The sequence below is a fragment of the Lynx rufus genome, unplaced genomic scaffold, assembly GCF_022079265.1.
Source record: "Lynx rufus isolate CCGP_SWC_20201006 ecotype Redwood Valley unplaced genomic scaffold, mLynRuf1.p SCAF_13, whole genome shotgun sequence".
NCBI classification, from domain to species: domain Eukaryota; kingdom Metazoa; phylum Chordata; class Mammalia; order Carnivora; family Felidae; genus Lynx; species Lynx rufus.
Genome location: NW_025814827.1, coordinates 2911218 through 2933221, shown reverse-complemented (window position 1 = coordinate 2933221; position 22004 = coordinate 2911218). Strand labels below are relative to the sequence as shown.

The window sequence follows — 22004 nt, the reverse complement described above, 5'->3', positions numbered from 1 at the left end:
GGAAAGACAGAAGCCAGGGGTCCCTCTGGGCCCAGGAGAAGAGCCTCAGAAGCGGGGGGAACCCGCTGGAGGGCACCTGCTCCCCTCAGCCCGTGTAACCTAGGGGAAGTGGCCCGCTGCACCTGGGCAGGGGCGCCTAGTGTTAGTATTCTTCCAGCCCTGTCACCGGCTGGCACTTGAGGCCCCATGTGCCTGACAGCTGGTTTCCCGGAGGCTGTCAGACATGAAATGATCAAGCTGGGCTCCTACGGCCCGAGTGGCGGTACCTCACTGCAGCCTACACAGCAATTTACCACAGAGCGCAGGACTCCGTCATTCAGCTTTATTTTAAGTGCTGGTTTTTAGTTCCCCAAGAACTGCAGGAGTGATAGTCGACCACCTGACTGGGGCCCCTTGGGGACTGGGCACTGGGGGGCAGGAGGCCTCCGAAAAGAGCCGAAGGTAGAGGAATCATGCTTATCTTTAATACCACTGGAGAAGGCCCGGGCTGAAGGTAGGAAGAGGCTCCAGAGCCACCTGCAGGGAGAAGACGGAGAGGCTTGGGCATAAGCTCCCAGTGGTCCCTTAACACGGTCCTCACCCCAGGGCCACTGCAACTTACCGGAGCAAGCAGAGTCCGTTGGGCTGGGGTTCCTCGAGCTCTTCCTTCCACTGTACCCAAGGGGGGGCCTAACTGCATTAACAGGCAGGCACCCAAAATCTGCTTAATGGTTGCTTACAACATACAATGCCTGTAATCCAGCACTGCTCCTCAGATTATGGCCCTGCCTCTAAAGAGAGGGCCCCATCTTGGGAGCTTCTTGGCCCTGAGAGTGAGCAGAAGCTCAGGGAGGATATACACGACAAGGCTCACAGTCTGGCTTCCTCCCACTACTGGAGACAATTTGTTTGAGGGAGGATGGGAGGAAAGGAGGGACCAGCCCTCTGCCCTGCCTCATCTGCTCCTGGCTATGCTCCTAAAAGAAAAGTGATAAGTAGCCTGAAACCCAAGGTACCAGGGCCTACCCTGTGTCCACGATCCTTGGCGAGCCCTCCCACTCGCCGCCTTAACCAGAGTGGGTGGGCAGAGAACAGAAGGAAGCCTGAATTCCCGAAAGAGGCTTTTAAAAGCATGAGCTTTTTGCAAGGGCCCTTGCCAGGGACTCCAGGGCACAGCTCCTGTTCTGAAACCAGCCTCCAAGGCCTAAGCCTGTGAAGGTCCAAGGGCTTTACTGCCTTAGGACCTGAGCAGCAGTATGTTCCTATGGCTGAGCCCCACCAGCTAGCTCATCTAGAACTAGACTCATTTTGGCATCTTTGAGATAGGGGGCTGGCCCCAAGCCTACTCATCTAGAGTGGACAACCATAAAGGGTTCAAAGCCCAGACACTGTAAGAACTGGGGTGGAGCCCAGACAGGGGAGGGGCATGCGCCCTGCTCTGGGATGACAGCTGCAGAGGACCCTTTCAGGGGAAAGATTGGGGGGGGGGGGGCAGAAGGAAGTTGGGGTACATATGCAGGCAAGGAAGTTGGGGTGGGATAGTGGTAGCCGAATACAGAAGCACCAGGGAGCCTCTTCTGGCTCAGCACCAGGCTCCCCCAGGGACCTCCCCAATACTGAACATTAAAGCTGCACCCTGAGGGCTCTGGCCCCAGACTAGGCAAAGGCTCTGCCCCCAGCTAAAGAGAGTATGGGGCTGGGGGACACGGCTGGCAAGATGGGCACTGTGGTTCTACAGTAACATAACCTTATACTACCTATGCTGAAAACAGAAAAACAGTATAAAATCCCAATACAGTAAAACCATCCTGATGTCACCCCCTTCCCTGCCTCTCGGAGCGATGGGAGTGGAAAGGAAGGACCCCTGAAAGAAATCCCAGCATAAAACTTGCATCAGCTCAGGAGAAAGGGTCAAAAGCCCCCAAATCAACTTGTGGTGGGGCTCTGGGAAGGAAGCCTCCTCAAAGCCCTCAAAATGAATGCAGAGTGCAAGTCTGCCCTCTAGCGGGCAACTGCAGCACAGCCAGTTCGACATGATCAGAAGGTGGGGCTGCCCGGCTAGGGAAGCAGGGGAGATGAAGCCGCAAGCTCCGGCAAGGAGGGGCCCCCAAACAGGACCCACCCCATCCCACAAGGTGCTTGCCCAGGCCCCAGTGACTGTAAACCTGAAACACGGGTCTGTGAGCTGCCTAAGTCTGTAAACAAAGCCCCACCCAGCCGCGAAGGGGGCCAAGTGTAGAGATGCCTAGAGCCACTCAGCCTGCCACCCACCCCGCACACCCAGTGGGAAAGCCTTCCCTGGCTAAGGGCAGGTGACAGGTCATTTTTAAATATGATCTGTTCTCTCACAGAAGTAACAAATCCAAAAGCGAAAAAATTTAACAAGGTCCATGAAGCTTCACATCCTTAAGGCGTTCGTTGTCAAGTTCAGTGTGTCCGGAGCAGCAGGGGACTGCAGCGCCCAGAGCTCCTCTAGGCAGAGTGCAGTGGAATGACAAACTTGCAGCCAAAGGGTGAGTGGTAGCTGATGCCCACCTCCTGGAACACCTGCTGGGGGAGGCCGATGTCGCACAAGTAGACGCGGCCCGCACGCTCCCCCAGTGGTAGAGGCAGGCCCAGAGCCAGTGACCACTTGGCATCGATGCCCTGTTCGCCTTCATGCACAGGAGGGTCTATGCTGAGCACCGGTGCCCGGTTCCGATTGGCCCAGGCGACAGCTGCCTTGTACCAGGGCTGGTCCCGCAGGAAGGCATTCTCGGGGCAGTCCAGGCAGTTGATCACTAGGTCCACGGGGCTAGTGGGCAGATCTGCAGGTGGAAAGAGCACCATCTGGGAATCGCTTTAAGTAGAGAGCAGCCCAGGTAGGGACTAGAGCCCACGTGGCCCCAAGGGTACCTTGTTCTGACACCACTCCGAGCCTCGCCACAGGCTGGCTTTCTCAAGACTGGGTCAGGCTCCGGAAATTCCAAGGCCTAGTTGGGCTGGGCACCAGAGACCAAGGGCACGTCAGCCCGACGGACCACTGACCTCTCACAGACCCCCAGGCCGAAGCACTGTCCTGATGGCTGTGCAGGCCACCTCTGGGCACAGGAATGCACATCCGACTAAGCTCTGAGAAGGGGGAGCCCTGCCCAGAGCCCAGCAGAAATGGGCTGACTGGCCCCAGAACTGCAAGCAGGCCAGAAGAGAACACACGCTTACTTATTCTGCCTTGGGCTAGCCTACTCACACCTCAGGAACCAGCTGGGCCTTGCTCATCCCGCCCTCCCATCTCATGGAAATGGGCCGTCCTTCCAGCCCAATCTTAAGAATGGAGAGGGAAACCTATCACTTCTCCAGGCATTTAAAAAAGCTTCCCTGCTCAAACCAAGCCTCTGGGACAGCATAAAAACAGAGGTCTCAACAAGTATGTTAAGTCTTGACCAACCTAAGAGGATAAACTGAGAATAGAAGAAATCAGACCAAACTCAGACCATCCTCAGACTTAGCTTCTAGAGTTGAAAAAGGAAGGTTTTTTGGGTAGCCAGAGGAAGAACTACCTGGAAAAGGGCATCATGTTACAGATCTCAAGAGGGGGAACCCACAGCAGGCCCCCTTCCTGGCTCTTGGCCTAAAGAAATGATATTTCTCAATTATGGACTCATGGCTTCCTTACTTAGAATAAGCCACCATGATGAGGGGTCGGGGGATGTCCCTGTGGGCCATTAGGCTCTCAACAGTAAGAGTGCTGTCTTACGTTCTATGTGCACACAGGAGCCTGGCCTGATAGGAGTCTGAGGTTCTGGCCCAGGGTCTGGCCCCAACTTGCCATCTGACCCCTGGCAAAGCCCTTTCTTCCTATTCTTCTCTCCACTCCTCCCCAGCTCACACTAAAACCCTCTCCAATCACTTTGCCCCCCCCCCCCCCACTTGAAACTGCTCTGGTCAAGATCATCAGGAGCTTCCGCACTGCTAGATCCAGTGGTCGATTCCCAGTCTTCGTTTGAGCCTAACCTAGAGCTGCTTGCTGGCAGAGCTGACGGCACCACACCCCCCTGCTTTTCACTTACCTTCTAAGTGCCTAGCTCTCCTGGTTTCCCTTCTCCTTCACTGACCACTCTCCTAAGCTGGTCTCTCAACTCCCTGATTTTTTTTTTTGAATATTTATTTTTGAGAGAGAGAAAGAGAGAGAGAGAGAGAGGGAAAGCAGGGGGAGGGACACAGACAGGGGAACAGATGATCTGAAGCAGGTTCCGTGCTGACAGCAGTGAGCCTGACGCAGGGCTTGAATTTGCAAACCATGAGATCACGACTTGAGCCAGAGATCACGACTTGAGCCAAAGTCAGGACGCTTAACCTGACTGAGCCACCCAGGCGCCCCCTCCCTGACTTCTAAACAAAGAACTCCCTACCTGTTCTCTCTTTCTAGGAGATAGCTTATCCAAGCTCATCAGGGCTCATTCCCACCTATACACTTGGCCCTCCAGGCCGGACCCCTTCACCCACCTGTGGACCCATCTGTATCAGTCAACATTTCCACCTGCATATCCACTGAGCACCTCTACCTGAGCTTCTGCTCTTCCTGCCCAAACCTCTTCCCACAAATCTTCCCATCTCAGGATGGCACCTCCATCCTTCAGGTGACTGAGGCCAAACACCTTGGAGTCGTTCTTAACCCTTCCCTGTCACATCGCATATATCCAATCTGCAGCCTCTAGCTTAAAAACTGATTTAGAAACCGACCACCCTTCACCTCCTCTACCAGAATCACCAGTCTGTGTTCCAGTGTATCATAGGAGCCTCTTAACACCTCTCTTTGTAAACCTCTAGTCTACTTCCAAACAGCAGCCAGAATGATCATTTGGGACCTGAGATGGATTCTATCTTCCTTCTACTTATTCCTCCAGTGATTCTCCATTTCACCCAGGGTTAACATTCAAACCCTTATAGTGATCCACAGGTCCTTTCTTTACAACCAGACCCTAAGAGGTCTCTGCTACTCTCTACCCAGCTCTCGAACACTCCAACACTCTCTAGCTCCCTTCCCTGCTTTGTCTCCGTAACACTGACCACCATCTGACCTAATGGAAACGTTACTTATTTGTCTCTTTGTCTGTCCTAACCAGAACCTAAGTCCATGAAGCATGGATTAAAAAAAAAAAAATCCACCACATCCTCAGTGTCAGGAGTAGTGCCTGTTCTGTAAAATGAACAAATGGGTCCCCAGCTCTCCATATGAGAAGTGGGAGAGGGAGGACAGTGAAGGGATGGGAAGTAGGCAGGTCAATACCCTAACTACTTCCTTTATGCACGAAAACTTACAGACAGAACAGACTTTACACCTGTGGTGCTTTTCCACATGCCACCACTGGGCGGCAGCACCGGACCACCAAACTCCAAGATGGGGCGGGGTGGGGGTGGGTGGGTGCGCGGGGGCTTGCCATATTAGCCCAGCCCTAGCAAATGCTCACCTTTGAGGTTAGATACTTGTTGGCCTTGGGTCTTACTGAAGAGAGACAGCTCGTTGGTGATGGACTCCAGCATCTTCACAAAGTTGGGCAGGAAGAGGATGACCTGGACATCGTGGTTGGCTAGATGCCTTCCACAACTGATCCCCTGAGCCCCTTTCACATGGGGGCCACACAGCAGGGCCACTGTAGGCCTCTGGTGAACATTTTTGGGATTCAACCTGGAACAGAAGGTAAATAAGCGCTATCAGCTGCAGACCTGCCAATCCCTTGCACCCTAAACCAGACGAGTGCACCCGTTGCTCTCAGAGTTTTTGACAGTCCCAGGCCCCGAGGGGGCCAAAATCCACAGCATCCCAGGTCTACAAGGTGGCACTGGCCCTGTCCCACACATCAGTGTCATTTCATCTGCTGGGTCCTCTCACTAGGCAGTTCACCCAGATCTTGTTCCATATAACACGGTTGCCAGAACACTGCTTTCCGATCAAACCACTGAACTGTTCTATGTGTCCTGTGAGGTCCAAATCCTGCTTAGCAAAGACGCTTCTCTACCTCTACAGCTTTCACTCTTCTTCCCCAACATGCTGCTCCACTGAAGCAAGGCTGGCCCCGCTGTGTCCTGTACCTGTAAGGCTCCTTCCTGCTCTCCTTGTCAATTCTGACCCACGTTTTCTTTGAGATCCAGCTCAAGGCTCACGTCTTCCAGGATTACTCTGGCTCAACTCCTAAGAAGCTCAGAGCAAGTACTGAAAATGGCAGTTCTAAATCGTCCTCAATCAGTTGCCAAACCAAGTTCTCTTTACCAAGCTGCCAGTAAGCTAATAAGGGCAACACTGTAGGTACGGATGGTACCTCTTCCCTAGAATGCTGTGTGGATCAATGGAGGTATAGACAGCATTTAAACAGGGCCTGACACATTATAGCACTGGTCACAGAGGAGGCAGCAGGCTCGGGGCTTCCTGGTCTCCTAGGCTGGCAGCTCCCTTGGATACCCACTTCCTGACGAAGTCATTTCCAGCTCCTGCCATTCAAAGCTGAGCCACAAGTAAGGAGGTTTGGAGGATTAACTCTGGAGCTGTTCCCAACCCACCGACAGTACGCTCTGCCTCCAGGGCAGAAGGCAACTAGAGACGGACAGCAAAAAACAGGCTCAGGTCCCTGCTTAGCAGTGACCGTCACCTACTCTCCCAAAGGGAGGAAGATGACAGATGCTGTTCAAGTCAAAAAGGAAACCTCTGTCCTCCAAATAAATTCTAGGGAATTTAGCAATGCACTCTACCTATACACCAAACCATTTCATTTCCCCCACTACGTCTGCATCTTAAGGAAATACGACAAGTACTTCTCCCTTCGGACAGATACTGCTGCGCTGTGGCGTCTGACTCACCAGTGTCTGTTCCTGAAACGGACTCTTCCTCTCACAGAGGCACCCTGTCAGGACTCAAAGCAGACCATGGCACCGCCTACCCCACGGCAGGGGGCAGAGTCCAGGCCTATCTGGGCGGGAGACCGGCTCCACCAAGTACCAGCAGTGTCAACGTGGCAAGTCTTACAGCTCTGTGAGCCTCAGCCTGCTCAGCCTCAAACACCAGGCTAGATTTACCTTCGAAGTGAAGTTATGAAGATCAAATTCAACACTGTTGTGCAAGCACAGTGATAAACCATATGGGACCCCACACACATGACAAAGATTACTGGCTGTGGTGATCTTTCTCAAAGGAAAACCAGCAACTGCTGCAAAGGAGCTGGAGGTGGCCTCCTGAGAGTTCCAACGCAGGGAGAAGAAAGACAGGCACAAGGACAACCGGCCCCAAGAAGCCAGCTGGAGAGGAATGTGACCTGGTGAGGACATTCGCACCCTGCCCCCACACTGCTGTTTCTTTGGCAGCTCCCGATTGCTCAGCTGGTCCAAAGCCCTACTTTCCAGCCACACAAGAGTGACTTTCCAGATCCCGGCCACTCCCATGCCCTCAATTCCCTCTGCCCTCGGCGCCTTCCCTCCCGACACCTGCTCCTGCCCTCTCTTCCTGCTTGCCCCGGTGAATTCCCCCTTCTCCGCAGGACGCAGCTTAGATGCTGCTGCTCCAGGTAGGACAACTGACTTGCCCAGCCTGGAGTAGGACTGTGGCTTCCTGTACGTGCTTGTTTCCTCTACCACAGCATCGTACTTTCTGGAGACCTCACCAGCCTTCCGGAGGGCAGGAGCAGTATTTCATTCTTCTTTGTGTCCCTAGTCCTAGCACAAGGATTGACGCATGATCTCAGTAAATGACCACAAATAAAATTAAGCACTGTTCTTGATATCTGGGCCCAAGGGCAGGTAGGAAGGCACCGAACTCCAGCTCTCACACCCAGTTGTCAGGGTGGCTCCAGAAGTTCTCAGATATGGAACTTGGGGTTGATTTGTATCCCAGCCTGTCTGAAGTGAATGACAAGTGCCAAAGGCTGCGTCTCTGAAGGCTCACAGAAGGCAGGCCTCTGGTGGCCAGCAGGAGTGTCATGAACCAGCTATTATCAGGGAGAGAAAGGGTCAAAGGGTTAAGAGGGGCAAAAAACCCCTCGCAGCACCCAGGAAAGTGACTTCACAGAGGGACTCACACTGACAAACTCCTCGGCGAGCAGCACCTGCCCACCATTCTGTCTCCTGCCGGTCTGGAGGCATTTATTTACCTGTTGGGTCCTCCGAGTAGGGTCAATGCCATCTGACTGGCACACACCCCTGTCATCTCCAGTCTCCGCTCCAGAGTCAGCCCGTGCTTCTCGGCCACAGACAACAGCTTTTTATGCAGCTCATAGGAAACACTTGGGACAACCAGGCCCGAGTCTGCAGTTCAAAAGGAGGTGAGGAGAAAGGGTAAGTGATAACAGGAAACCAGATCCACAAGTGGGTGTACTCAATCCAGGATTCTGTGAAAGCCAAGACTCTAAGACCAACCCTCCCCTGGCCCATCTGCCTGATCGGGACCGGGGTGTGCTATGCAGCCCTCCAGGGCTCAAGTAGTGGACGGGAAGGGAGTAACAACTTGTTCACGTTACCAAAGAGCAGAGGCGAGCTTCAGCGCTCTTAGCAATTTAGCTTTAGCCATAAAAGCCAAGTCTACCAAGATCAATTTTGTTACTACCCAGAAAAGGCGGCACAGCATGTAACAGCAACCTATCGGCCACGTCAGAAGGGAACACGCTTTTCCCAAAGTGGGGGGAACGCCATCCCTGGCAGTGGGGCTAGTCCTCACAAGCAGGACTTCTTCCCCAGAAGTGGAACAGACGCTAAGCCTCCTGACACTCTGCTCCCTGCTGCTCACTGTCTAGGCCGGATGACTTGCTCCCATCTGCTCCCTCCTCCTCCTCCCTCCTCCCTCCTCCTCCTCCTCCTCCTCCTCCTCCTCCTCTCTTCTACTCTGTCCTTCCTCTTTCTTAAGAAATTCAACGAGCAACTTGTTTCCTCAAATAATTTGTCATTTTCTCCCCATCTGGGGTTGAGTGTAACCTAACACTTCTACCTCAGGGAAAGAGTACATAGAAAAAAGCAAGCTACTGAGAAGAATCTTCAACATTTTATTTGCCATAAAGAAAGAAACTCAATAAATGTTAGGGAGAATCACAGTCACTGAAAGCACACCATGGAAAGTATTTGGTTTCGTGAGGCCAAGGTCTGCAGTAGCTGGTACACTTGAAAGAGTCTTACCTGCATCAGTTCCAACATACCAGGAGCTGTTTCAGGGCCCAGGAAAACCAGGACAGGAAAGAAATGCCAAAGTAAAAAACTGTGATCTGTAATGGGCAGCTCATCTTGACAACCGATGCCACCTTACAAACACTAGAAGCCACTGGACTGGCCCCAAGGGAGCAGACTTTTGCCAAAGAGTCCCATTTTGGCCTTACGGACCAACAGACTGATACACACAGACTCCAACTGGCAAGGCATCATGGGATTGCAGGTAACCAGTTTTGTCTGGCTGGATCAGGTGCCTTTTTAGATCCTGTGTCTTCATCTATACTGGACTGTAAACTCCTCAGATCAGGGAAATAAAACCTTTCACTTCTTTGGCCCCCCACCTCTTCAACTTGTCTCAGCAACATTCATCAACAGAGGTGGGTTCTCATCAAGTACTCAAACATACACATGATGCAATCCTGGTGCTATTTCTGGTCTGGCCTAACTCTATGGTAGGAGTTGTCAAGAAGTTCATCATTATCCTACTGGTTCCAGAACCCTCTATAGAAAAACTTGTCTTCCTCACTGATCATTTCAGGAATAATTTCTTAAAGTTCTACCAGAGATCCAGTCCTCCCTACACAGATTCTTAAAACCACACAGAACGAGACTGGTACATTTGAACAACAGGAACCCAAGCACAAAGACTGAACCCAAAGCACCAAGGTCTACATCCTCTCAAGGGAAGGTGAAATAATAATAATTTATGTAATGATGATAATACAAGAAGTCTACACATCCACACTGACACTATCCTGCGGGTTAACTGAACCCCTCCACCTGCTTGAGTCCTACTCCCGCCTTGGCACAAACAGCGCCATTAGGAACACAGGCTGTCTCCTCTCCCACTCTCTGAAATGTCAGTTCTAGGGAGGCTGCAGCCTGACCTTGCATGTCAACAGCTGATTAAAACAGTCGTTTTTACGGCCTGCTCCAGACACGCACATATTATCAGAACTAATTAGGAACCATTGATAGTGGTGTGAAAAGGTCCAGTGAACTCTCAGGAGTCATAAGTCACTAACAACCCTAACCTGTCAGACAAGCCATGCACCCGCCTACTACAAACCCCTCTTTACCTGCAAAGTCACGCAAGAGAGAGCTTTCCCTCGAGCCTGTGCACTTCTTCACCCAGTTATGTGCTTTCTGTTGGATCTGAAATGGATCAAGGCAGTGAGTCTGAGCCTGCCACCCTACAAATCAAGCTTTCTCTCTGGGTCTACGTCGTGTGCTGCGTGCATGTGCACCCCCTCTCCCATTCTGAGGGCTCTCTGGAGGCAGACTGAGCATTTTCTGCTGTCTCCTCGGCACTTAAGGGTACAGAACTCACAGTACAGGGAGAGGAGAGCTTACCCCAAACCCTGGCTGGTTAAATGCTACAGCAGAGAGCTGCACATCAATGACCAGCCTCTCACTGATCTGGGCCGGGGAAGTGGGGTGAGGGGGTCACCGTTGACCAACCGGCACACTTTGTAGCCTAGGGAAAGACAAGGCCGGGATTCCTTCCTGCTCAGTCTGCCAGTTACAGGGTCTAGGATTCCACCATACCCTACTCAGTTTCTCTGAAAGGAATGTGCAAGCACCACAAAATGTTCCTTTTCCACATTCACACACAAAGTCCAACCAGTCAGACTGGCTTATCAGAAACAGGCAGAGGGAATAAAATAAACTCCAAAGGAAGGGAACCAAGAACATAGCGTGTAAATTGCAAACAATAACACTGCCAAACCTGAACACGAGCCAAGCCTAATTATGTTTGGGTTGGAAGGTGGATCCTTATTGTTCAGGAACCAAAGCAGTAAGATCAGTTGGTAGGGTTTCTCTTAGTATGTATTTTACAGCTGTCGGCGAAACCAGAAAGGGGGACAGGATTATAGCCAGTTCGTGACAAGAAGAGCACATCTTAGGATCTAATTAACCTTAAGGTATCAAGGAAAACGACTCAGGCACACCCCATACAGGCTAGGAGCTCACTCTGCAGCACAAAGCTGCGAGAGCAATACAGCCTCGTTGGCCAGCAGCCCGGTGCCTGCTGTGGCCTCCCCTTCTTCAGGCCTTTGTCACTTCCACACGGCTCCTTCCACTACATACTATTTCAGGCCTCTGCCTCCCTTGTGGACATATATACACACTCTCACACCCTCAAGCACCATGTCCAAACCTTCTCCAGCGGCCTCTGCATGTACATCCCTCCCTGTCCCTCAAACCTCCCAGCCTTTCGGTTATGTAACAAGGCTCCCACCACAAAGTGTCATCTCAGATCTAAACTCAATCCTCACACAGACATGGCCCTTTGGTTAGAAAGGCTGTGTGCATCCCAGGTCTTATCAATGAGGAGCACAGCTCATTAACGGGCATGGTGATTTCTCTGGGGCTATGAATGCTGATTCCATTTTGTGGTGGTCACTCAACTGTGGGGCAATATCACACTGGTTGGGTTTTGTTTTGAAGTTTTTATTTTAATCACCCAGTGCTCCTCACAACAAGTGCACTCCTTAATCCCCATCATTCTACTTGACCCATCCCCATACCACCTCCCCTCTAATAACCATCGGTTTGTTCTCTGTAGTTAAACACACTGGTTCTTCTTTGGAGTAAAAACCACCGGTAAGTTCATACCCTCAGACCCACAGTGTACAAGAAAGCCCCTGTAGATTTACATTAAAGCTACCACAAAATGAAATTTGGTGTCCAGTGTATCCCTGAAAGAAGAATGTGTTACAGGAAGCCTAAATACTCTTAATACTCTTTATTAGGGCCCATGATCTGGGCCCTGTTCACTTTACCCCTTTCACCTTAAATCCCAACTCCCACCATGCTCCAAGGCACCTTGGCTGCCTTTTGGCTCCTAAACACCTCAACTCCCTTCTGGCCTTAGGAAGCCTGTCCCCTCTCTGAGGCCTCTCTTCTCTCTTCCAATGCTCTACCCACACTCAAGGCTGGTTCCTCATTCTTCAGGTCTCAGCTTAAAGAGCCCTCAGTCTCAGCATGCTGCTTATTTCCTTCACTGTGCTGAATACAACTTGTAAACAACTGGGGGTTTTTTTGTTTTTTGTTTTGGACTATCTACTTTGCCAGACTGTAAACTCCATGAAGGCAGGGACCATATATGTCTCATTTGCTGCTGTAACCTGTTCTTCTTTGTACCTTCAGTGTTAGCACGGGGCCTGGTGGAGGGTCTACATCAATAGGTGTTGAATTAACGAATGAATGGGAAAGGACACCTATAAAACAGCCTCAGCGCTTTCCATTCTGCAGCTGGACAACAGCCCAGCTGTAACCAAAGGTTAAGTGTGGGTAAGAGGTTTTGGATTCTCTCCTCACGTCTTCCTTCCTCCATTTACAACAACTAGACCAACGCCCTGTCCACAATGGACCTCATTCCTTCAGGTTAAAGCTCCACTGGAACAAGCCTTGGACTCAAGGGTGTAAAGGACTTCCTGACAAGATTACTTCTTAATTATGAAGAGGAGAAGGAGCTTTATGAAGAAGATATCCGGTGGACAATACCTTACCAAGTGATTAAGTCAGCCCCAGTGGTGAGACAAACTGACACTGTCTATTCTTATGACGTGATACCCTGAATAGAACAGAGCCCCACCAAAATCCTGGGAAAAATGTGTTAACACGAATCACATCAAGAGGAAACAATCAATCAGTAAATAAAACTAAGGAGTATACTGCAAATCAACTGGCCTAGACTCTTCACAAATGTCCATATCACAACAGACAACAAAAGTTGTGGGAATCGTCTTGGTTAAAAGGAAACAAACGAGAGATGACAACTAACTGTAATGCACCACTGCTGACTATAAACACAGCTAGGAAGGACACTACTGCGACAACTGGAAAGTTGTGGATATGGAGTGAACATGAGGACACATTTGGGTTAAAAGTTTCCAGGGGCACCTGGGTGGCGCAGTCGGTTAAGCGTCCGACTTCAGCCAGGTCACGATCTCGCGGTCCGGGAGTTCGAGCCCCGAGTCAGGCTCTGGGCTGATGGCTCAGAGCCTGGAGCCTGTTTCCAATTCTGTGTCTCCCTCTCTCTCTGCCCCTCCCCCGTTCATGCTCTGTCTCTCTCTGTCCCAAAAATAAATAAAAACGTTGAAAAAAAAATTTTTTTTAAAAGTTTCCTGAGAGCCATCTCACTGTGTGGTTGTACACACAGCACTGTGCTGAGCGCACAGGGAAGCAAGCAGGGAATGGAAGGAAGTAGGAGTGCTCCAACTAAACCTCAAAGGTTCAGGTGTGTACTTGCATTTATATACAAACTAAATGTGGCAAAATGTTAAAGTGAATCTAAAGGAAAAGCGCATGGTGTTCGAAAAGCGTATTGGTGTTCGTTATACTATTCTAGCAACTTTTCTGAAAGTTTGACATTGTTTCCAACGTAAAAAAGTTGGGGGTAGAAAAGAGAAAGTTAATTAAGTGCCTTCAAATAGGACCAACGAATGTGGGCAGAGTAATAACGCTTCAAGCCAGTGGTGGGGTGGGGAGTGGCAAAAGACAGAGTAAAGACAAAGACAGAGTAAAGACAAAGACAGAGTAAAGACACAGTCTTATGATCTAGCTGAAAACAAAAAATATGTGCAGATACCAGAGAATAGACTGAACTGTGATCTTGAGCACAAGTGTCATGTATCGATTTTAAATCAGGGGCTGCAGGCGGTAGGTATCAATTCTCAATCTGAACTATGCCTTGAAAGACAGGCAGGATTGTAGCCAGAATGACAGGAGAGAGAGTACTCCAGATGCGGTGGGGAGGAGCCATGAACAAAAGTCCAGAGGCTGGAATCTGTGTGACACGTGCAGCTGAAAACTTCCCTTCCTGCAGCCCCGGTGCTGACATGAAGGCTGGCTTAGAGTAGCAGGCGGGCCCAGAGTTCAGAAGGCTTTAAAGGCCAAGTTGTTTTATGCAGGGGGAAGTTAACGAAGACAGAAAGACTATGAACTGGTATCAGATGACACAGGGAACCTGTGGGGTAGCACAAGAAACTAAAAAGCCATGACCATTTCAATGGGCGACTCTGTAGGAATAGGAGAGCCTGAAGCCAAAATGAATACTGAGGATAAACAAAAGTTCCTTGCCAGGGCTGCTACAGAAGGAATCACTACATCTGCTATTAGGAAAAAAAGGATGTGAGGGCACGCGGGCTACGACATCTGTCACCCCACAGATCTCCAGGGTTGATTTGGCTGGTCTGGCTGGCTAGGCAGGTGTCCCCTTTCTTCCTCACCTTTCCATGTGCATCCCTCCCGAAGCTGCGAGCTGGGTGAAGAGGACGACCTTCCCCAATAGAGGAGGGCCATTCTTGGGTCAAGGGTATACGGGTGGCTCCCCTGCTAGAGCCTCCAAACAAGCTCTCAAGGTCCATTTGTAGGAGAACATAGGGGAGTCAAGCTTTCGAGACCAAATGAGGTGCTGCATGTTACAGTCTGCCTTCAAGAAAGAAAGCAAGAGAGAGAGAGAAAGAAAGAGAAAGAGGGAGAGAAAGAAAGAGGGAGAGAAAGAAAGAAAGAGGGAGAGAGAGAGAGAGAGAGAGAAAGAAAGAGAGAAAGAGAGAAAGAAAAAGAGGGAGAGAAAGAAAGAAAGAGGGAGAGAGGGAGAGAAAGAAAGAAAAGAAAAGAAAAGAAAAGAAAAGAAAAGAAAAGAAAGAAAAAAAGGGGAGGGGAGGGGAGGGAAGGGAAGGAAGAAAAATGGCCTCTAGGATCCTTTCTAGTCATGAATTTTTATGAGAAGGAAGAGGCAAAGGTGGCTGCCTATTTTATGCCAGGCACCTAAAGAACGGCGATTGCACTCAAAGGAACAGGAATGGGAAAGAGGCAAGGATGCTGGGAAGGGACGACGGACTTAGCTGCGGTATGTCGAATTTAAGGAGGATGGTGGATGGTGCATATGTTGAAATCAAACTCCTTCCTCACTCTGGCTAGACACCTGTGGCTCTGAAATGGGAAGGGGATACATATTGGCAAAGTGGTCACATTCACAAAGACCAAATCATTTTCTAAAAAAAACAATAAAATGACCAACTGGCAGCTTTTGATATATCAAAGCTCAGTTGTGAGGTCATAATATATACCAAGTTTCCGGACCCTCCAGGCCTTAGTTTAAATTTTAAATTTTAAATTAAGGGGCACCTGGTGAAATTAAATTAAGTGGCTTGGTCAGTTGAGCATCCGACTCTTGATTTCAACTCAGATCATAATCCCCGGGTCATGGGATCAAGCCCCGCATCGGGCTCTGCGCTGAATGTGGAGCCTGCTTAAGACTCCCTCCCTCCCTCCCTCTCTCCACCCCCCCCACACTTGCACTTTCTAAAATAAAAAAATAATAAATTAAAAAAAATTTAACTAAAAATATATAAATTCTTAAATTAAAACTCTTGCAAAAGTTGTCATGAGACCTTTTCCCATGCAAAGACTGTAGGAAGCACAAATGTTCATTACTGGGGGAAGGGTCTAGCCAAGACACCGTCTTAACAATACTGCTCTAAAACCTCATGAGATTGCCAATGACTACAATGAAGCCCCTCAGGCCTAAGACAAGTATCTACCTGATTACCCAGGCCCCCAAACTCTGAAGGACAACATACTAAAGGGTTTGACTACTCCCTCAACTCTGTTAGAATCTGAGGTTCCTAAAATCAACCAAGTCACTGTCGAGGAAGTCCGCTAGCAGAGACACAATTTTAAAAAACTAGGTTAACTCTGTTCAGTGCAAAATTATGGTGGCACTTGGTGCAGCACAGGTGTATTAGTGCAGGCGTTTTGATCCAGAACATTTCCTAGAATTTACCTCCTGATGTGTCCCTGTAGCTCTCAGGAGCACAAGCGCTGAAGGAAGTCTCACTACCCTTATGGTAAAATTCTTCAGTGGCCACTTCTAAACTCAGAGATTTATTTCTTTCTGAATTCCTACTGAACACACATAGAAACCCAAAGCAGATTTCCTGTTTACCTGTTCTTCAAGAGAGAAGAACACTGCTGGTCTTGAAAGGATTAGAATACTTCTTAAGGGACTCTCAGTGACAAGAGGCAGAAGCAGGCAGCCAGAGCTCAGAGGCAGAAATGGAACGCCAGTGTGGAAGACAACTGCCAGCCTGAAATGCCGAAGGTCAAGCTTGTCCTGACAGCAAGACACATCCCCACTGAAGCTCAAAGACTCAGTTAGCCAAGGTGGGAAGAATAAAGAGGCAAGCCATAAAGCAGCAGGAACAAACCAACTGTGGCTTCACCAGCAGCTCCCCTTCGAAGTAGGAACCAGAACTGCTTTTACCAAGACAAATGGGCATGGGTAAGTGGTAATGGACGCAAAGGGAGCTCAGACCAGAGAGCCCCACTTAAACTTTGACTTGATCGTTTTGCAAGACAGTAAATAGTAACTCGTTTCCGGTCATCCTCCTCATACATTTGCTGCTCCTCAAATCTCAGTGGGCAGACAGTATGGTGGCAAAGAAACATCCTTCAGACAAAGCAAATGGGACAACTGCAGAGATTTGGGGCCTGCACCAACAGCCCCCCCCACTGCCTCCCATCTGGGCTTCTAAATACTAGAGGGCTGAAGGAGGCTACACAGTGGAAAACAAATGGCAGAAGTTAAACAAGAATTCTACCCAATAGGAAGGGTTCTTAAATAAATATACCCAAGAAGAATTTATCAGAACTCAGGAAATGAAGAATTCGAGACACTTTAAAGTCATTCCTGACTGAAAGGTTTACTGGACCACTTAATGCCAACAAAATGGGAATAACAAAACGAGGAGAACAGGGCAATCTCACAGATGTGCTGTGAAAACTGTGACAAGCACGTGAAGTACTCAGAATGGTGCCCGTGACATAGTCATCATAAATACCCAATGAACTTTCAATACTATGACACTGATCACAATGATGTTGCTTCTCCTAAAACAGGTTCCCACCATCCCCTTTCTGCAGCCTCTAAACCTTGTACACAGTTCTATTATTTGTTTACACATTTAGTTACTCCTGAGGTCCCTGAGGTGGCAGACAATGACTAATGACTTACCCAGAGGGTCTAGAACGGTGCCTGGCACATGGTAGAAATTTTATAAACGTAGATGCTTTGAAATAACCTTACTGAGGCAGCCTTTGCAATTCTATTTGAAGTCAAATACTGACTAACGATCACAAGCTGGGCATTGTACTAGCTGCTTTTCCACATGATCTCATTTAATTGACAATTTTATCCCACTTTACAGAGAAGGAAATAGGCTCAGTAGCCCCAATTTGGCTCTATAACTCTGCTCTCTAACTCTACAGATGCCTCCTCACTGAAGCCTGCATTAACTCCCTGACCTCTCTCTCAGTGAGGTAACTCTACTGCTTGTCTTTTCTGAGCTCAGCCACAAAGCACTGCGGGCAGAAAAATCACAAAACCATGCAGACTTGGCCCACTGCAGACTTACGCAGTCTAACTATCACTAGACGCTCACGGCCATTCTTCCTGCCCCACGGGCTTGATGCCTTTCAACACTCCCGCCCACTCAACCCTTTTCTACCTGTTTCTAACCATCACACTCCTCTGTACCATTTCTCTCACAGCTCTTTCCTTCCACTCAGAGCCCCAAACCTCTGGTAATGAGTTATGTCCAGAGCTCAACCAGTCTTGCTGCTCTCGTCCCTCTGTCCTCCCACTGTACCCTGAATTCTATCATGAGACCAGTCTTCGTAGACTAAAAGTCTTCCTAAAAGAGATTTGAGATAATGTCATTTTCAGAACCCTTAAGCTGCTCTCTATGGCATAGGACAAGGACAGCATATGCACACAAGGCTCTGTGCTCCGGTCCAAAGTATTTTTAATTCCTGTTAGTCCCCCATGCAAACTCAGTGCCCTGGCCAAACCAGACAATGGCCAATCTCCCATGGCTCTTTCACACTATTCACCAGCACCTACCAGCCCACCCACGCCTCTCCTCTTCCTCTCTGCCTAGCAAAGATTGCCCAGTGCTTCAAGGCTTCTGTCCTGCTCCCTTTGTGAAGCCGTCCCTCATCAGCCCAGCCTTCAGGACCTCTCCTGCTTCTCAATATCCAGTGCAATTAATGTCCACGCTCACAGGACTCTAGGCATATATGGTATCTTTCCATTTTCTGATACATTTTAATAATGAATGCAAGGTCTTAGAGTCACTTACACAAAATAAGCACAGTATTCTGACCGAATGGTCGTAAGTATTTCTTTTAGAGTATTATGAATGTTGAGCAAAGATTCTACTTCGAAGTCTTATCTCTCTCCTAACTAGTGTTCTTTGGGGACCGCTTACCACCGAACACAGAGAGCGCACACGCATCTCACACTATTTATAGCCAAACTTAACACACAAGTATATGACTCCTGGATATCGTTATTTAGCAGGGTAAGTCCAAGTGGAGGAATATCTGACAATCTGTTACTGTTGGAAACAGCACTATCAAAGGACTCAAAAAGGCTTTCCAGAGAGAAAAGATTTGGGTTAAACAAAGAGCTAAATTTAGTTGCTTCCTGAACGTGTTTTCCCAATCAACAGACCTTTTAGAACACTGCCCCCATCACACACACACACACACACACACACACACACACACACACACACACAGTCGGCAGAGGATTGCCAAGAGGAGTGTAAGCAATGACAGCATAACGGCTTAGAAACAGTTGACACCACTTAGCATGCAGTCAGTGTGCTGGATACCAGCAGCAAGCTGTCAGAATCCCAAAACCCAAGCCATCACCAAATGGGTGGTAAACATGTTGTTGCTCTTTTGCTACCCTGGGGATTAGCAGAAAACAAGGTATTTGGGGTTCTAGGACACGAATGCTCAAAGGCTAGTTGGGGAGCCAGCCAAGTCACTCCCCACAGAGGCTGATCTAAGTTGGCCCATTCCTGAGGGAATACTAAAAAGAAACGACTGCAGTCTATTTTGCTATTACATGCCCTTCTCTTCTTATACTATATTCTTCTTCCTTTTTAACGTATCCACACTTGGAAGATAAAATGAAATATAACAGATAAGGTTTATAAGAGCCTTTATCTCTCTGGGCCTCAATGTCCTCATGTGTAAAATGAGAAAATCATACTAAGTGATCAAGTAACTTAACACTAACATTTGATGGTCTTAGGTTATTCCCCCACCTATTCCAGATAGTCTGCCTTATTCTAACTGTAACATATGCATAGTAAACCCAAGTGGAAAAGTGCCCCCAGCCGTGCACTATCTGAATAACAGTAAAAACCTACTTTGAGGCTTGTCTCTTGTTCCTGGAGCAGAGTTGAAAACCACCTGTAGGAGAAGCTGCTCCGCAAGGCAACAGCTCGCTTGCTCTACTTCCAGCATAGACCCTGCTTGGCAAAAGGGCTTCATTTGCATTCCTGATCACTATTGATGACAAAGAGGAAAACCAGATGGCATGAAGCTGCAGGGCCTCTCCTCCTCTCACTGTCATGCCTCAGTCAGGTACAACTGGTCACTATACACAAGCCGCCATACCGGAGTTCTTGGCTGAGGACCAGCTCATGGGGTTTGTAGTATGTTTGTTAATGGCAATTCTGGAAAAGTTTCACGTAAGAGAGAGAACTTTTTACTTCGGTCATTAAATTAAACTAGGTGCAAAAATCAAGTTAGGGAGGTGGAATGTATAGTAGGAAAAAACTCCCACCCCTCCCCTTTGCCTACTCTAGCAATGTTTTCTCAGGTTCTTTTTAGATCTGAGAATCTTTCCTGAGTCTATCATTCCCTCCCTTTTAGCCACTTCATTCCAAGGCAGTCTATATCTCCCCAAGCTCAGGGATTTCAGGGAAATGACATACCGCATGGCCCAACCACCTCAGCTCAGAGAGCCACCAGCAGAGGCAGCTTATTTTACAAATGAGAGCAGTAAAAAAGGGGAGCCATAGGGGTAGATAAATAGCAGAATCTGTACTATCAGACCTGTTGGATGACAGCTGCCTTTGAAAAGTTTAAAATCTGGCAAATTAAGCCTGATTCTGAGCTAGGCTGTTTGCCTATGCATAGGTGGTAAAAATCAAAGGAGTTCAGCAAGTTACACTGTCAGTGCCACTTAGGGAAACTACCTTAGTAAAGAGGCATGCCCACCAGAATCTGCCAGTGACCGATGGAAAATAACTTGGTAATCTCTCTTAGCCTCAGAGTGGGCTTATTTTTTGTTCTAGCGTGGAAAGCACATGCAAATTTCTATACTCAGCAAACCAAATACATCAAAACCCTATTACTGTCTACAAAAAAGCCACACCACATCTGATTTTGCTCCAAATGTAATTAAGTCATCTCCATAATACTTCCTATAACTGCTACTACTGTTCTAGATTTATATTCCCTATATTCAAACCCTCAAACCAAAATGAATATTGTACTTAGTTCCTTCTCTACTTAATTAAAATGATTATGATTCCTCCTTTGTTCTTTAAGATCCTTCAGTAACAATGGTTTTCAAACTGTATTCCCAGAAGCCCAGATAATAATGTGGTTTGGGGTGGAAGGGACAGGGAGAGGGGTGAAGAAGACCACTTCTCCACAGCTGCATTTATCTGCCTCAAATGCCACGTTTGAAGAAAAGATCCTAATACTAAAAAAAAAAAAGAAAAAAAAAAAAAGAGGAAATACAAACCAAAACCACACTGAGATATCACCTCACGCCAGAGTGGCTAAAATGAACAAATCAGGAGACTATACATGCTGGAGAGGATGTGGAGAAACAGGAACCCTCTTGCCCTGTTGGTGGGAATGCAAACTGGTGCAGCCACTCTGGAAAACAGAGTGGAGGTTCCTCAAAAAATTAAAAATAGATCTACCCTATGACCCAGCAATAGCACTGCTAGGAATTTATCCAAGGGATACAGGAGTGCTGATGCATAGGGGTACTTGTACCCCAATGTTTATAGCAGCACTTTCAACAATAGCCAAATTATGGAAAGAGCCTAAATGTCCATCAACTGATGAATGGATAAAGAAGTTGTGGTTTAACCTTTTGGGATGAGCACTGGGTGTTGTATGGAAACCAATTTGTCAATAAATTTCATATATAAAAAAAAAAAAAAAAAGAAGTTGTGGTTTATATACACAGTGGAATACTACTTGGCAATGGGAAAGCATGAAATATGGCCTTTTGTAGCAACGTGGATGGAACTGGAAAGTGTTTGCTAAGTGAAATAAGTCATACAGAGAAAGACAGATACCATATGTTTTCACTCCTATGTGGATCTTGAGAAACTTAACAGAAGACCATGGGGGAGGGGAAGGGAAAAAAAGTTACAGAGAGGGAAGGAGGCAAACCATAAGAGACCTTTAAAAAAAAAACTGAGAAGGGGGGGTGGGAGGGAGGGGAAAGTGGGTGATGAACATTGAGGAGGGCACATGTTGGGATGAGCACTGGGTGTTGTATGGAAACCAATTTGACAATAAATTTCATATAAAAAAAAGAAACTTGGGGCACCAGGGTGGCTCAGTTGGATGAGCGTCTGACTTTAGCTCACGTCATGATCTCAGTTTGTGAGTTTGAGCCCCGCGTCAGGCTCTGTGCTGATAGCTTGGAGCCTGGAGCCTGGAGCCTGCTTGGGATTCTGTGTCTCCTTCTCTGCCCCTCCCCCGCTCATGCTCTCTCTCAAAATAAAATAAACATTTAAAGAAAAGAAAAAGAAAAAGGAACTTAAAAACCATTGAGGTAATAGACTAGACTACCCAATATAGTGACCTAGGTGACTACCCAGGCACTAGTTGGTTACATGAGAATTAGGACTAGCCAAACTTCCAGATGACCAGGGCTCTCAGGAAATAAGGACAGCATAGTAAACAAACGTAATTTATTAAAACCCCAATTTTAGCCAATGGTGTCAACCATCCATCTCCAA

The 22004-nt window shown here is 48.2% G+C and overlaps 1 protein-coding gene across 2 annotated transcripts in view; it reads right to left on the bottom strand.

Moving 5' to 3' along the window:
* Positions 1-288: 288 nt before the first annotated feature.
* EDC3 (enhancer of mRNA decapping 3) overlaps positions 289-22004 on the bottom strand; it is a 60614-nt gene continuing 38898 nt past the window's right edge. Inside the window, exons 5-8 of one of the 2 annotated variants that reach the window (XR_006961223.1) lie at positions 8097-8250; positions 5430-5647; positions 602-2786; positions 289-516 (exon numbers count right to left, since the gene is read on the bottom strand). Coding sequence is in view for 1 of the 2 variants with exons in the window: in XM_047074807.1 (XP_046930763.1) it covers positions 2452-2786; positions 5430-5647; positions 8097-8250 (707 nt within the window). In the remaining variant the exon portion in view is untranslated. Of the gene's footprint in view, positions 2787-5429; positions 5648-8096; positions 8251-22004 lie in introns of both variants that reach the window. The other variant, XM_047074807.1, reaches the window with a different exon arrangement.